This window comes from Eublepharis macularius, chromosome 9 (assembly GCF_028583425.1).
Source record: "Eublepharis macularius isolate TG4126 chromosome 9, MPM_Emac_v1.0, whole genome shotgun sequence".
Lineage (NCBI taxonomy): Eukaryota > Metazoa > Chordata > Lepidosauria > Squamata > Eublepharidae > Eublepharis > Eublepharis macularius.
In genome coordinates this window covers 35,693,670-35,709,982 of record NC_072798.1, presented here as the reverse complement: position 1 = coordinate 35,709,982, position 16,313 = coordinate 35,693,670, and the positions used below count along the sequence as shown (strand labels likewise).

The 16,313-nt window shown below is 46.3% G+C and overlaps 1 protein-coding gene across 1 annotated transcript in view; it reads left to right on the top strand.

The window, feature by feature from the left end:
- The first annotated feature begins 723 nt into the window (after positions 1-723).
- IL2RB (interleukin 2 receptor subunit beta) overlaps positions 724-16,313 on the top strand; it is a 47,666-nt gene continuing 32,076 nt past the window's right edge. The window contains exons 1-4 of the mRNA XM_054987734.1: positions 724-779; positions 872-999; positions 3,761-3,829; positions 12,458-12,572. Coding sequence (XP_054843709.1) covers positions 724-779; positions 872-999; positions 3,761-3,829; positions 12,458-12,572 — 368 coding nt within the window. The remainder of the gene's footprint in view (positions 780-871; positions 1,000-3,760; positions 3,830-12,457; positions 12,573-16,313) is intronic.

Sequence of the window (16,313 nt, the reverse complement as noted above, 5' to 3'; positions counted from 1 at the left end):
CTGTGGGGATAATAATACATTGACTTTGTTCACCACTTTGAGAGGGGCACTAATCTGTCTAGAAGAGTGGTATGTAAGTGCACTGTTGTTCTTTTTTAACTATTAATCTGATCACCAGATGCTGCAGACAATGATGAGGAGGACATGGCTGCCATATGAACATATGAAGCTGTGTCAGGCCAGTGGTCCATCTGGCCTTGAATTGGCAACTCTGGCTCTCCGCAGGTCCTCAGGATCACAAGCCAGGGCCAGCACCTGCCACCTCAGATCTTTTTTTACTAGACTGAAACAGGAGCTTTCTGTATTCAACACGTGCTCCACCAGCTCAGCCACTTCTCCTATCAACACCACGCTGACAAAGTGAGCTTCCCAGAGTCGGCTACATGGCCACTGCTAGAGACAATGTCTAGAACTGTGGAAAGAAAGAGGTCTTAAGGCAGAGTCTGGAAAGCTACCCACATGGTCAGCAGCACCACTTTGGCCATGGGGCTTCCAGGATTTAAAGGTGCGCCCAATGTTCATTTTGTAAAACTGTGGGATTTAGATGGAGGATCACGCGAAGGGATAAGTGAAATGGATCATTTCAGCCTTCATCTAGTCCGCTATACTCTACAAGTGTGACACTCCACCCCTTCACATCACCTTTATTTTACAAATCAGGAAGTGGTATGTGGTCGTGGTCTGGTGCTTTCTCACTGCTGGCCTTGCAAGCCCTATTGATACATGGGGGCCTCATCTCACTATGACATAGTGAAGGAGCTGCAGCTTCCTGTGTTAAGGTAAGGTAAGAGATGAGAGCCAGCAAGTGGTTGCATGTTCCCTGCTTGCTAAGAACTGGTTCACTGCATCCCCTTTCTATTGCTGTCAACAGCAAAAACGCTGTTCTGCAGCTGTACATAGAACCTAAGAACTATCCAAGTAATCCAAGGGCAGCATTACCATGGGTAATCCACCATGATGTGCGACTGGAAGACAACAAAGACTACAACCAGGTGAAGGGCAGGTATTAAATATTACCTTCCATTGGGGGTGGGGGATGCTTTAAGAAAGCAGCTTTTTAAAGGAATGCTCAGTTTGACAGGATTTAGGTGGTTTGTTGACTTGTTACCACAGTGTACACGAGAAAACCCACCATGGACGTTCTTCCTCCCTCAGTATTCTTAGAAGTATGGAACCCCCTCTCTAGGCTAGGCTTTGTCGACCAAAAATGGTCCTAACTCAATTACAGTTAGTTATAACAAAAAGCCATGGGACTTCTTAAGTTGACACAGTTTCTGTGCAGCAACTGAACTTATCCAGACTGCTGACTGGAATCCAGTAGAATCTTCTTGGGCCTTTCTTTACAGGATCTTGAGGCCTTAAAAATGAATTTCTGTGCAATGTTATGTGTGCTTGAGTTCAAAAGTACTTTACAAGGATATGCAAACAGGATGAATCTTGGTGAAATTCATGGAGTTTAGGTCTATCAATGGCCATGGTCTACCTTAGTTGAGGATGGAACTTCTGTGCTCAGAAGCAGAATACTGCTCATTATCTGGTACTGGAACAAAGAACAGGAGACTGCTGCCCCCCTGAGACCCTACTTACATGGCTGACTAGTTGGAAGCAGGATACTAGACTCGTTATACCTTTCAACTGCTCCACAAAGCAGTTCTGGTTCTTTAGGCTTGAATTTGAAATATATTTTAGCAGCATTGGTCTAGTTCTTGACCATACTTTTATTATCTTTATGGTACAAATTCCAAGTGTAGCTTTTGTGGAAGGGCTGCTTCAGCTCAAGGGAATAGACAATCACTTCAGGAAAATAAACAGTGGAGCATTTATATATGCAAGTATAATACCTTCTATACTGTATATAATCATTCTATATTATATGGCATGGACAAAGCAACAAATTAAAAATATTTGGATATCAAGTACAAACTTAAATGGACAGGAATGGCTATTATATGGTCTAGAGTCAGAAGGAGTAGATGAGAAAATGAGAACCCAAAGAAATGTTTGTGTTTGATCACTTTTGGAAATAGCCCATATGTATGAAGTAGGATAGGAGATGATATTTCTTACTAGTTTATACTTTATGGTATAAACCTCTTGGACACTTCGGCTATGCTATCATTGGGTATCTTTAAAATTACAAAGGAAAATTTACTTTAGAGAATGACAGGCAGCCCAATTCTGGAACACCCTTTGCGGGGAGAGGGGGGGGACCCAGTTCTGTGCCCTTCAAAAGCTTCTGTCCCCCACCTGCACTCTGAGCAACTGCCTGATGAATGTTGTGGGCTTTGAACCAGAAGCTCTCTGGGTCAGGAACGACTCAAAGTAGTCAGAGAAGGGAACAACAGGTAGTTCAACCTGGACCCCTGGCTCTGCCAACTCAAAATTTCTTGATTTTGGAAATCGGGTAATCTGAGACAGCCAATCTCATGGCAGTAATGCTACAAGACTTCAGATCTGTTTTATTCTACCTGGGAAATCTGTGGCTGAATAAGATCTCTTTTCTGCTCACCCACCTGACCAATTCAGACCCCTGTTAAATATGAGCACTGGACATTGTCCTGTGCGTTGAACCGGAAGGTAACAACTAAAGTAGGATGCTGTGTTTGGCAAAAGAAGTAGATCTCTGCTCAACAGCCTGCCATTTAAGAGGCCCAACCCTGTAGAAAAGGCAGAAGTCCATAAGTCTCTCATGTGACCTAGGTATGCCATAGAGGGGTTAGGGAAGCAGAACACGGAGTTGTTCAGCCAGGAATATGGTTAAGGCTGGGGTGTAGATGTGCCTCCCCACCAGCCTCCTGTTGGGAGGGGTATTGTGACCCTCTCCGAGCAGTCCATCATACTGGTTGCTCTCTCTACCTCCTACCTCTTGAATGTTAATGGGGCTGGGTATATTTTGGGGACCACCACCTGAATTTTATTGTTGTATGAACTGAGTTTTCTCATTGTATGAACTATCATTGTAATGTGTTTAACCTGGTTGTTACTCTGCTCTGAGCCCGCCATTGGGAGAGCGGACAAAAAATCAAATAAATGAAATGAAATGAACAGTGACTGTGATGGTAGCATCAGTTTGGGGGCTGGGACTCAGTATAATTGAAAGGATCTTTTGTCCTAATCCTTACCCTATTTGTCATACGTTCATATCTTATCCCTGCTCGAAACAAAGTAAATGACCTGTATGAACTCAAGATGTGCTCTGATGTCCAATTAACTTTCAATGTTTGTATGATCATTCATTCCGAGACAGCTTTGACAGTCAAACTTTTCCACTGAAGAGTTCAAATATATAACTACTGCAAAACACACAGAGGAAAGGAGATAATAAATATCTGCATTATCTGCTGAGTAACATCTTCTCTTGGTGATAAATCCCACCCATGGCAGTCTCACCTTCAACTGGCAGATGTATATAAAAGAGAACATTCTCTACAACAGTAGACACAATAAAGAAAGACTGGTACAGCTAAGATCCTTTTCCCAGTAGGCTTGCCAACCTCCAGATGGGGCCTGGAGATCTTCTGGAATAACAACTGATCTCTGGATGACTGATCAGTTCCCCTGGAGAAAATGGCTACTTTGGAGGGTAGACTCCACAGCACTGGTGGGGCCCCTCCCCTCCCCAAACCCCTTGGCTCCACCCCCAAATGTCCAGCAAAGTCTCAACCCAGAGCTGACCACCCTGTTTCCTAGAGATGTGTGCATGCTTGCTAGTGATATCTATTTTGATTGACTCTTTTTCTCTTCCTATTGAACTCTGCAGCCATGAAGCAGAATCCTTCAGCACTGCTCTACCCTCTGTCACTGTTGCTGGTGTCAGGAGCCTGGCAGGGTAAGACATGTTCCACTACCTATTTGAGCATGAGTGCTAGGAATGAGTGAGGGCAGAGGAAGGGTGGAGCACCTTGACAAGTTCCCAGCTCCTCTGAATGGCAGGACAGCTCAAAGAGGGTGCTACCTGGGTGGGTTTCCTTTGGAGGAGAGAACACTGAAATCTTCTTGGGGCATTATATATTATATAATGCATTATACAACAATTGCAAATGTTTTATACATGTTTTCATTCTTGCCTGTTTCATCCTCTTCTGCCCTCCATGTATGATGTATTTACGTGACTGTGTAATGCAACGTATCTTTCTCTTTTTCAAAATGAAATAATAAATGCTGAATAACTAATCAGTAGAGCATAAGTGGAATTAACATGACACTCTTCTAGATGCAGTGCTGCCCCTCATTTAGAGTTGCCAGCTCAAGGCTGGGAAATTCCTGGAGATTTGGGCCTGAGCCCTGGGGAAGGTGAGGTTTAGGGAGGGAAGGAACCTCAGTCAGGTATAATACCATAGAGACCCCCTCCAAAGCAGCCATTTTCTCCAGGGAAACTGATTGTTGTCATCTGGAGATCAGCTGGAATTCTGGAAGATAGCCCCCAACTGTAGGTTGGCAACCCTGCCCTCATTGGATCCCCAGAAATCCTGCACCCAAAGATGCTTTACTTTCAGCATCTGCCCCTCTACCTATAGCCTTTTTCATACATTACATTTTTACCAAACCTTTACTGGGGCAGCATGCTATGCGCAATTCTCTCCCAATACGTACAATCACTATTTTAAGTGAACAGGGCAATGACTGTATTTTCCAGTTTTGAGATGCACAATTAGAAATCCGGGTTTGTTGTGGCACCAAAGCCTGAAAAATGTGTGTTCCCTCTTCACATAAGATGCAGTCAGGCTATTGTGAGGATTGCAGGTAGCATGCTTTTCCGGTACCAATATATGATCATCCAAAATGTTAATGACTGAAAAGGGTTTATCCCAAGCGGCAAGCATCTTTCTTCTTTTTTCTTTTATGCACACCTACTTCCTTCCTTCAGCTAACATGGCATATCACCTTCAACAGGCTCTGATGGGTACATCCTTTAAAAATAGTCAAGGAAAATCTCCTAACCATCAGCTCTCATGGATAAAACAGCATCCTAGGCTATTAAGAAGCAATCTAACACAGGGACAATATGATAGTTTAAATCAATGGCTTTCAAACTGTACATATGAGAAGTCATGCAGGATCAGACCATTGCTTCATCAAGGCTAGCCATAAACAGGGTCTGCAGACATATCCCTTATGTGCTGATTGCTCCTTACCATTCCACAATGAGAAGTATTCTGCTTTAGAATATAACACAGAATCTTCTGCATTGTGCAGGAGTTGCTGGCAAGGGGTTTTCTTAAGCAGACAAGCTGATATTTCGTTGAAGACAGAACGTTGGGAAACGAATGGCTTAAACTATTGTATAAAATGGGGTGATTGCATATCCAATAGTTCAATTCCGGTGTATCACCTTCCTGTTTCTTTTCTTAGCATAGTAAAATCTATTGGAAAGCATCACAGAACAAAAAGTAGCCTCTTACCAGCAAATATGAGTTTTGTCTCAGATGTCGCTTTTTGGAATGGTATATCCACACATTTCTATATCTTAATAACATTGCTTTATGTGATGAAGAAACAACTGGTGTTTGTTTTTGCTCACTTTGGCAGTTAAATTCCACATGAACGCTCTCCTTACCAGGGCTGGAAGAAAGTCCTGGTTTCTGTTATAAAGCAGATTACATGGTCCAATACCCAACAAACCAGATACTTAAGAAATACCTCAAGAACATTTTTCTAGTGGGCCAAGGCATCCTGGTCTGGAAGGATTATATCTATATTCTAAGTGCAGGTAGCCGAGATAACTTCAATATTTCTCATTATCCTCATTTTGCTCTCTTTGCTTTCAGTTACAGTTATACTGAGGTCCATTGGCATGGGTTACAATTTTATTTACTTCCATTCTATAAAGCACAAGCATTACTTACATATGAAGACAATTTATATATCAAGATTAGTATTGTCTTCTCTGATTGGAGTTGAAACTAAACAGTACCAACTGACTGAGGTGTCTCTGTCAGTGCTCAGAATTTTGCCCATTTAGTAATTCTTGCTACAAAAGTAAACCAAAGTAATCATCTCCAAATGGTTCCATGAAGTGATGAGGCCACATAGGGTTAGGGTTCAACCAGCTTTTGCACTCAATCTCACCCTATTCTCTTTCTTTCTACAGCCCCCATCCTACTCAGCTTTTGTTCATACAGTCCCATGGCTTTCAGGACAGTCTTTTTGGGTGTTCAGGGGGATCCTTCCTTCCTTTTTTACTAATGAAAAAGCTAGCTGGATCCAACCCACTGTTTTATTCACAGGCTGTTACAGCTGTAATAAAGAAAACAAACTATGATCATTACCTAGTCATTGCTGTACTGAGAATTTGGAAATGGAGTAAAGGTTTAAAGGTATGATTTCTAGAAGGCATTAATTAGACCAAACTGAAATTAAAGAGAAACAAAAACAAAGATGTAGGTTGTTGGTTGCCTCTCCCCAAATCTAAACCACAAAAGCCATATAATAAACGTGGCTTTTGTAAACAGAGACTAGGTGGTGATGTACCACATTATTTTCCATCTCTTTATAATTATATGTCACAGTATTAACAATGGGAATTTTTTGTTAGATTATATCCACTTTGAGTAATTACTTGAAAATGAAAAGTAAAAGAAATGGTGATTATGTAAGATTCAGAAATCGCTTCTGTTTTCTTAAGGTAACTTAGGCAAGAAATTTCAAAGAAAATTGAAAACTATGTTGTGAACCCAAATTTGGGGTGTTGCTTGGATCAATGTGTTTGCTAGAGAAGCAGTTAAATTATTTTGTGTAAATCTCAAAGGAAACCATTATACATTGTGATATCTGGCACTTTTGCAGCTGCCCAAAGATACACATATTTTGAAAAAAAATCTATATTTAATTGAATAAATAGTATATATTATTAGTGGATGATACATTGATGAATAATCTTGGCTATTTGGAAAGAACAGTACCAAAGATGCATCCCATGATTATGTCAAAGTTATTAGCAACCACTAAGATCTTAACACCAAAAAACCTTCCAACAATGAGAAACTAGCTATCAAAAATTTAGAAAATCATAAAATATGTAATGATTCATTTTCTAAACCATGGAAGCCATTTATGAGTTTATGGAACAGCACTATAATCTGAACTATAACTTTTTTGGAGCTTTTGCTATGATGTGGTTATAAAACTTTTTTTTAAAAGTCAATTAATTTACATTTTTGCAGTTAGGAATAGTGGTGGGCACGAACTGAATTACAAACCAAGGTTCGGCATGAACTGGACCAGTTTGATGTTTGTGAACCAGAGGTTCATGGGACCCCTTTTTCATGAACTGCCACAACGTTTTAGGTTGGTTTGTTCAGTTCGTAATTGGTTCATGAAGCCAGACAGTCTGGTGCCAATCCATTAATTTCCTAGGCAACAGAGGAGGTGAATGTCTGCAGACTTTCTGCAGCCATGGAAACACCAATCTTACCCCTCAAAACCTTGATAGGCATCTCTCAGAGCAATAATTAATTCCTTAGGCAACAGAGGGGATGGACGTTCTGCAGCCCTGGAAACACCAATCTTAGCCCTCAAACCCTTGATAGGCAGCTCTGCCTACCAACCAGAGAGCTCCTATTCTGCTCTATGGAGGGCAACGACTATAATAACCAGCCTCATGGTTCCACTTTCCAACAGGCAGAGAGACAGAGAAGAGCTGCTGTTGGGAGTTAGAGAGAGAGGGGGAGGATTTCAGAGCATTTTGGTGGAGTTGCAGGTTTGCTGCTTAAAAAGAGACTGATAAACAGTCTTTCTTATTTAAAGCACATTTCCCAGCTAGGAAGTGTTTTGTGTGGTGGGTGAGGGGCCTTTTCCCCCACCCCAGTTCCGGGACTACTGCTAGGTTCTGGGACCATGCTTAGTGGCTTCCTCTGCTGAGGGCTCAAAGAACCCCAAGCACTTGTCATCCAGTGCCCTCCTCAGGCATCTGCAGAGGTGCCACCCAAGGCTGTTGCCTCTGGAGCAAGAACCATCCAGCCCGGGGACAAAGAGGGCTTCTGAGTAGGAAGAAGGGGGAGGAGAACAGGAGTCCACCCCAAGGAAGAAGACTCGCACTCATAGTGAGGGTGCTGTGGGTGGGAGTGGAACTTCCAGCAAGGCTTCCCTTCAGGAGGTTGTTCCCTTGGGGTCGGTGGCACTGCCAAGTAAAAGAAGCGGGGGGGGGGGGACTCAGGAGGCCCTCACTCATGTAGTGGCGGAGATGATTGCTCTGGATGGACTACCTTTGTCCATTGTGGAAGATGTGGGCTTTCGGCAGGTACTGCGTCATGTAGCCCCTTGTTATACCATGCCCTCGCAGCGGACTGTTGGTTGGCGAGTCTTGCCATCCATCTACCACTCTGTGGTAGAGCTGATCCATAACAAGCTGTCCAGAGCACAAGGGCAAACCGTGCACTTCAGGGCAGACCTGTGGAGCATCCATCAGCATGGCTACCTCACCCTCACTGCCCACTGGTGGCAACCAGAGGACCTCCAGACCACCACGGTAAAATCAGGGCCCTGGGAGGAGACAACAGCCCAGCTGCCGGGCTACAGAGTGGTTCTGCTCCAGGTGCAGGGGATGGATGAGGACTGCTCGGGAACGAAGATTGCCCACGTGATCAAGGCTGGACTGAGGGAGTGGGTGCCCATGGGTGATGTCTGTGGCTACATAGTCATATATGCCAGTAGAAACATGGTGGCAGCCCTGAATGACACGTCCATTGAGGGCATTTTCTGCCTGGTGCACAAGCTGCACCTGGTTGTAAGGGATGCTCTTGGGCTGGGTAGGACCATCAAGGCCAGCTGACACCAGGGAATGTTGGACATGTGTGCCGTGTTGGACAGCTGCCGGTGTCTTGCTGCCCACTTTCCCCTCAGCATTCATTCTCCCCACCAGCTGCACAAGAGGGAGGAGGGGCATCCTGAGCACCAGCTCTTAGAGGACATGCCCACCCATTGGAATTCCACCTACGTCATGATGACTCATCTGCTGGAGCAAAAAAATGTGGTGCAGGATATCATGTCCTCTGTGCCTATTTTGCAGGAGGGAGAGGAGCTTAGCATTAGCTCCATGGACTGGCTAGCCCTCTCCCAAATGGTCCGGGTCCTGAAGCTGTTTCAGGAAACCAACAACCTCCTCTGTTTCTACATGGCCAGCCCGGAGCAAGCCATCCCCCTGATCCGAAGGCTGGACCGGGCACTGGCCAAAGAACTGGAGCAGAGGGAAGCCCTTCTCCCCAGGGTCATGGACTTGGTGAGGAGGTTGCAGGCAGGTGTGGCCTCCGCTTGCATCCTCTCTGCCAAGAGGGAGTGTACAAGCTGGCCTGTATCTGCGACCCTCATATAAAGAGCAGCATCACCATGCACAATGCTGAGCTCCAGCTAAAAGGACGCAGGACCTCTGAGGAGAGGTGCACAGGCTTCAGGCAAAATTATCTGGCCAGAGGGAAGAGAGCATGGAAGAGGGATTGTTGGTGGCGGCAGCGGTGAAGGAGGTGGATCAGCCCAGTGCCCCAGGTCATGTGACCCCACCCAAGAAGCCCCCCACTGGTCCTCAGTGGTGAGGTTGGAAGCATCAGGGAGGCCACATATGCCTTTGTAGAGGATTCGGCAGAGGTGATGGTGTGAGAGTAACTTGCTGAGCACCCCCCCAGCCCTCCAACTCCAATCCATGGAATACTGGGCATGCAAAGCTGCCATCTGGTTGGATTTGTCATCTGTGGCCATGAACTTCCTCTTCTGCCCCACCCCGTCCAGAGAGAGTGGATATTCTTCCACCTAGAAGACCTACTCTATGCCCTCCACTCATGCCTGGACTCAGCCCTGGTGGATCAATTGACTTTCATAAAGATCAACTTTCCCCTGCTGGGCTACCCCTCACCGGAACTTGGGGATTGAAGATCCAGGTTCCCCCTGATGGAAGTGAACCTTCCCCCCCCCCACCAACTGCTGTCTGGGCGTATCATGGCTCCAACCCCACCCCAGTCTCTGGGCCACTGCCAGGCTCAGGGGCTCCTTCCTCTTTATGGAATGTAAGGCTGTTCCCCCAAGGTCTCCTTCCCCCCAAGATTAATCTCCTCTCATAGATTGTCTCTGTCCTCCTCTCCTTGAGAAGAATATTCCTGTGTCCCCAAGAACATCTTCTTGACTGGGGGAGGGTGCCAAAGGAGGGCCTATAAAGGTGGGCAGGGACAAGGAGCCAGTAATTAGTAGTTGGGAGTGAGTGAGTTGGAGAGACGAGTGAAGGTGACAAGGTGGGAGAGAGGGGGAGCAACTCTGGCCATCCCAACGGAGGGAAATAGGGATCCAGGGTGTCTCCAACCACCCTCTTCCCTTCATATCTGAGGCTTTCCTTGAGCCCTAGCCACTGCCCAGGTCATTCTGGAGGGCATGCCACACCCAGGCTCCGACCAACCCTGCCTCAGGAGGAAGCCACTGTCAGAAGAACCCATCGTCACCCAGGTGGCCACCCCATCCCCAGGAGCCTGTAGCCCCTGGGGGATGGAAGAGAGACAGTCCAGTCCATTGACTGCCTCCTAGGCCTACAAAGAGGGGCGTCCACCAATAAAGCTCGCCTCACCCATGCAGTGCCCCTCCTCAGGCACAAGGGGGTGTGCTTCAGACCACCCTCCACTCCAGGAGCCTGTGGCCCCCAGGGACAGAAGGGAGGCGGTCCAGTCCGTTGACCACCTCCTGGGCCCCTGAGGAGGGGGCAGCCACTGACAAAGCCCACCTCACCCACTCGGTGGCTGCCCCCAGGCACAAGGGGGTGCTGCAGCCACCCCCACCCCCAGAGACCGTTGCCTCTGGGTAGGAAGGGAGGTGGGCCCCTGATCACCTCCCAGGCCCGCAAGGAGGGAGCAGCCATCAACAAAGCCCACCTCACCCACATGGTGGCTGCTCCCAAGGTACAAGTGGGTTGCTGTGGGCCATTCCCACCTCTGGAGACCATGGCCCCCGGGGGACAGAAGGGAGGCAGTCTGGTCTATTGACCACCTCCCAGGCCCTCAAGAAGGGGGCGGTCACCATCAAAACCCACATCTGGGGGCTGTCTTTCCATTCTCTGAGGAAGATTCTCTAACTCCATCCCATGTCTGCAATGTATTCCAATGGTGCCTATGTAAGTTAATTGGCATTCATGGCTCCCATTATATCTAATGGAATTTTCCTGGGAGCACCCACTTTCAGGGTCTATAACTAAGAAATCCAAAAGGGGATCTTCGCCAAACTTGGAGGGGGCGGGAGGAGAGCCTGCTGAAGAGTCCCTGCGAGTTTGGAAACTCTGTGTGTGAAGGGGGGCATTCTAGGGCCTGGAGAATTGATAAACCACAAACCGAACGAACCAGTTTGCGAACCGAGGCAAATTCATGAAGTTCGGGGTTCAGGGTTCATGAAACGTGATGAAATGTGAACCGCACCGTTGTTGTTTTTTTCTGGTTCGTGCTCACTTCAAGTTAAGAACTCTCTTGGGTTGACATCAGGATGAATGACTCAAGAAGGTCATTCATGCTTTCATAGCTTTCCTAACCACACTGGCTCAGTTTCTTGGGTACAAAACTGACAGGAGTGGGCTGGAAGTGAAAAGGGCTCTGGAACAAGCCAAGCTGAACAGCCCCTGTGGTGCTACAAGCCAATCCTGCATGGCCACTCAGCATAGTGAGGCAAACAGTGGGCATTAACTCTCCTACTGCACCCTTCCCAAAACCGGAAACAGTGCAGGAGGAGGCAGTTGATGAGCTGACGGCAATTGGCATTGCTGATTAAGGGTCTGAGCAAAGTGGCCCAAGGCATTGGCAGAATTACTGCAGCTTGGCTCTGCTTTCTTCTGGCCACCCGAAGCCCAAGGGGAAATTCTCCTGTCAGTAAAATGGCCAGGCACCCCCTGAGAACTGACCTGGTACAATATTGACATTGAAGTATATGATGTGTGTATCGAAAGTAAGCGAATATAAGCACATAATTCAAGTAATCTGGAGATAAATCATATCCAAAGATGTTTACAAAGATGTGGTTTACAGAAAACAAAATCAGTATGCAAATGAAAAGAAGACAGGGTTATGTCTGGGCTAGTTTAGGTTACATCTCAAAGTACCCTCTTATCAAAGGATTTGAGACTAGTCACTTACTACAAAGTAGATTCAATTTTGAAGGAAGCAGTCTAAAGATTACATTCCTTGAACAGATTCACATTAATGTTTTAGTTACACATCTATGATTTTTCAAGTGTATATATACAAATGGAACATGTATGTCATAAGAGGTAAGCTCAGCAGAAAGTCAGAGCTGATTGCAGGTCCTTGTTAGATGTTCAGTTAGTTGCACACTGTCCCTCTGCCACGTATGTGAGAAAACCTTCCATAATAGGCAGTTCTGGCTTTTTTAGGTTTGTGTGAAGAACTTCTTATGTTCCCTAAGCAGAACTACTTGTTCCAGCATTGCTCACATAGCATGGGTGAAATGCTCTAATTGTCAACTATCTTTCTTATCTTTCCAGGATCTTCAGATCTGACTTGTATATATGACTCAATGGAAACTGTTGTGTGTGACTGGACCCAAAGTAGAAACACCACAGAAGAGCAATGCAAACTCACCGGCCACGTTAATTCTGGGTGAGAGTCGGGGAAATGTATTTAGAAAGAGTAGCAATGCAGCTTTTGTTAGTCTATACAGCCTATTGCCCTACCTTTTACATGCCTAGAGCTACACAACCTGCTTTTGAACCAAATGATCCTCCAATGCTCGTTCTTTAAAAATGTTTTTATTGTCAGGAATATTTGCCCAGGGTAGCTTCATTTATAGACCTTTCTTTCCATTCAAACAAATCTTTCAATTCAAGCAAATTGTACACATTCCACTTTTGCAATTAAATTCATGGCCTTCCATATTCAGCTTTGATTGGAAGTTTAAATTGGATTTGAAGTCTGGTGCATAAAGCACATCCTTTAAGATAAGGTCATGTGTCCCCCAATTTGGTAATTTGCAGGGCAGCATAACAGTTCCCCTTTTAGAGGCTCTGCAAGATTTGCCATCAGCAGTTTGGACAGTCATTAAAGCAGTATCTTTCAATTCAGTAAATAAAGAGAGTTCAGAAACAAAATGGGAGGTTGCCCCAGAATCTAGAATGAACCTGCTTATCAGCCTCCGCCATGAGCGCCACTATGCTGGGCGCCGGCATGCCTGACCTTGATTCTGGGAAGCAGTCAGGGACGATGGAGGCTCTTGCTCTGTGGAAGGAGGGGGGGTATACATCACCCTTGCTTCCTCTCAGTCCACTCACAGGCCTGCTCAACCTGACAGAGTGCTGGCTGCCTCCCCTTTCTCCTTGCCTTTCAAAGCCCCTGCCCTCCTCTGGGCTTGCTCTTCCTCCTATTCTTCATTTCTCTCTCACTCCTACTTCTTCCAGCTTCTCACACTCTCTCCAAACTCCACCATACTCCTACACAACCCACCACACCCTGTGGGTGGACTTCCCTTTTATCCATTCATCTCTTCCCTGCTCCACCTGTCAGCCACGCCCCCTCCTGCACTCTATCCACACCCCTGGCTGACTCAGGCAGTTGCACCTGGGCTTGCTCTGCTGGCTGATTGGGGCAGGTACACCTGTGCCTCCTTGGCTGGCTGCCAAGCTTTTCTTGCAGATTGCTTCAGGCAGTTTCACCTGGGATTGTTCTGCTCCTGGCTTCTGCTGGACCAGGCTACTACCTTCTAGCTGGCCTGCAGACTGGGTCGTGGCTCTGTGCTGCCTTGGCTGCCTCTTCTCCCTGTCTGGTAAGGCTGCTGGCTGACTGCCTTTGCTTCTTACATCTCTTCCCTCAGGTCTACTCCCCTCCTGGGAGTCCTCTCGCTCCCTGCTTGGCCCCCTGCCTTCCCACCAGAGGGTGGGGCTAGCTGACTTCCGGGCGCTTCTTTGCCCTCCGGTGGCACGGATGCCTACTTCCCCCCTTCTGTTGTTGGTCTGCTCTGATCCTGGGTGCCAGTTGGGGTGGCTGGGTGGCTGTCCCCCAACTGTCTCCCTGCCCCTTCTCCTGGTAAGTCCAGGAGCTGAGCCTCAGACCCCAGATGCTGCCGTTTCCAATCTCATTATTTATCACAATATGGTAAGAATAGGGTTCCCAGGTGCCCATTGGTGGCAGGCCCCCTTATCCGCCGATTGTTGGGCAATCGGCAGGAGTGGGCAAGCTCCCGGAGCTTGCCCACCGCCAGCAGGCACCTCAGAAGCGCATACTGATATCACTTTCATAAGTGACATAATTGTGCTGGCCACAGGAGCATCTCTGTGCTTCATTTGAGTCCTCATTGGGCCCCAAATAGGCCTAATCAGCTCCATGCTGAGTGTTGGAGCACTCCCACGGCCGGCCCAACGGTGTCACTTATGGAAATGGCGCTGTTGTGTGTCCAGCGTGGTGACATCATCAGGGCAGCACTAGACTGCGCATAAGGAATTAAAAAGAAAAGAAAAGGTGAGTGCCAGGTCCCAACTCTCCCAGCGAGAGGATAGAGGGACCTGGCAACTGTAGGTAAGAACGATGGGATCTGGGCATCTTGCCCTTTAGAAATTTGCTTTCTGTAAAAGTGCTCTCTCTCTGCAGCCCTGCTGCTTAGAGATTTAAAGTGGGGCTGCTTTGATGGACAGAGGCTCACTTTGTGCCCTATTACATTGAAAATGAAGCAACATGTTGAGCTTTCTGTCTGTGGTCTATCCTACCATGCAAATTTCCTTGCCTTCACAGCATCTCCTGTGTGTTCGCACTGCTTGTCTGCAACATGATCTCCTTTTGTTTGCTTGAGCCAAGAGGCTTTTGCTTCTCTACTTTTCCTGCTCGCTCTGCTTTTCCAGCCAGTGTTAACTTTATATGCAAATTCAACACACAATTTCTCTTCTTTTACCTTTCTTAGGAGTTCCCTTCTCTCAATTTCCAACAATAGTTCACATCTTGAATTGATAAAAGACAATTCAACTGGTTTCTAGGTAACTTATAATGTTAGCAAAACTGCTCAGTAGAGAAATAAGCAAGGTGGACAGGTGATTGTCTTTAGAAAGTGGACTGCCCAAGTCATTTAACTGGCTAAAGACATGCATGACCTTAGCCAGATGCTTATCAAAAGATTCTCCTTCTGAGAGCCAAACTACAAGTGACACCTTACACAGGTTGGACACTTGTCAGCTTCCCTCAAGTTTTGATGGGAAATGTAGGTGCCCTGGTTTTACAGCTTGGCTCTCCCTTACAGCTGCAAGACCAGGATGCCTACATTTCCCATCAAAACTTGAGGGAAGCCGACTAGTGTCCAACCTGTGTAAGACGTCACTTGTAGTTTGGCTCTGAGTATCAGGTGGAGGCAAGCCATCTCTTTAACGAATAGCCATCCAGACTTCCTAGTAAGTGATTCCAGAAATTGAAACTTTTCTTTAGCAGAGCTATTTGATCCTCATTAACAGTATTGCATAGCAAATAAGATGCTTTCTTGTCTTGCAATTGCCATTTGTGCACCTCATGAGGGTTAGAGGGGGGATTATCAGTAATTACCTTCATGAGCCTTTGAAATTCCAGTGAGAGTTGGAGATGCTCCTTCCAGGATGAGAAATTCCCAGGCTTGAGTTTGATCAGAGGTTGCCAGTATCCAGGCTGTAAATTCTGTGGATTAGAGGGAGTGGAGTTTTGCTGTGAACGGCTAGTGGAGGAGCCAGCATCATTGTTCCTGGAGGGATCACCCATATTAGTGATTGTTCTCTGACTTTCTCCCTTAATCCTCTTTGATCCTCACTTGCAAGTTAAACTGCATTGACCAAGGGCAATTATTTGATTGGTGAGCCTGCCAGATCCAACACTCTCAACCTTAACTCACTTAGCGAATCACTCAGCATAGCTTCGTATTGTTCTTTTCTGTCACCTGTAAACTGACCCATAACCTATTAACATAGCTTCATCGTTTGCAGGGAAGAGCTGATGGATGCAGGAGCTTTGTTGGCTAGTGTGCATGAGAGAGAGAAAATAACAAATTTACACTCAGGCCCTTGGCTTAGGTTTAGAAAAGAAATGGGAGTTCTTTATTGTGGGAACTCCATACTTTGATAGGAAAGAGGAGGGATAGATTGCTATCTATCTGTCTAGTCTAAGGAAGGATGGCACTGGATTGCAGGACAGGTCCTGTATCCATGGTGCAGGATGGCCAGGAGAAGGTAGAAGGTGCGACTCTGACAAAGAGAGGGGGGGAAAGGAAGTCTCGAGAGTAACAATCTACATCAAAGAATAGTTCAGAGCAGTAAAGAGCAAAAGGAAAATAGATTCCTGACCTCTCTGTCTAACTTTCTGGTTTGTTCTCCTCTGAAACCTGCGTAAGGGACAGTGTTA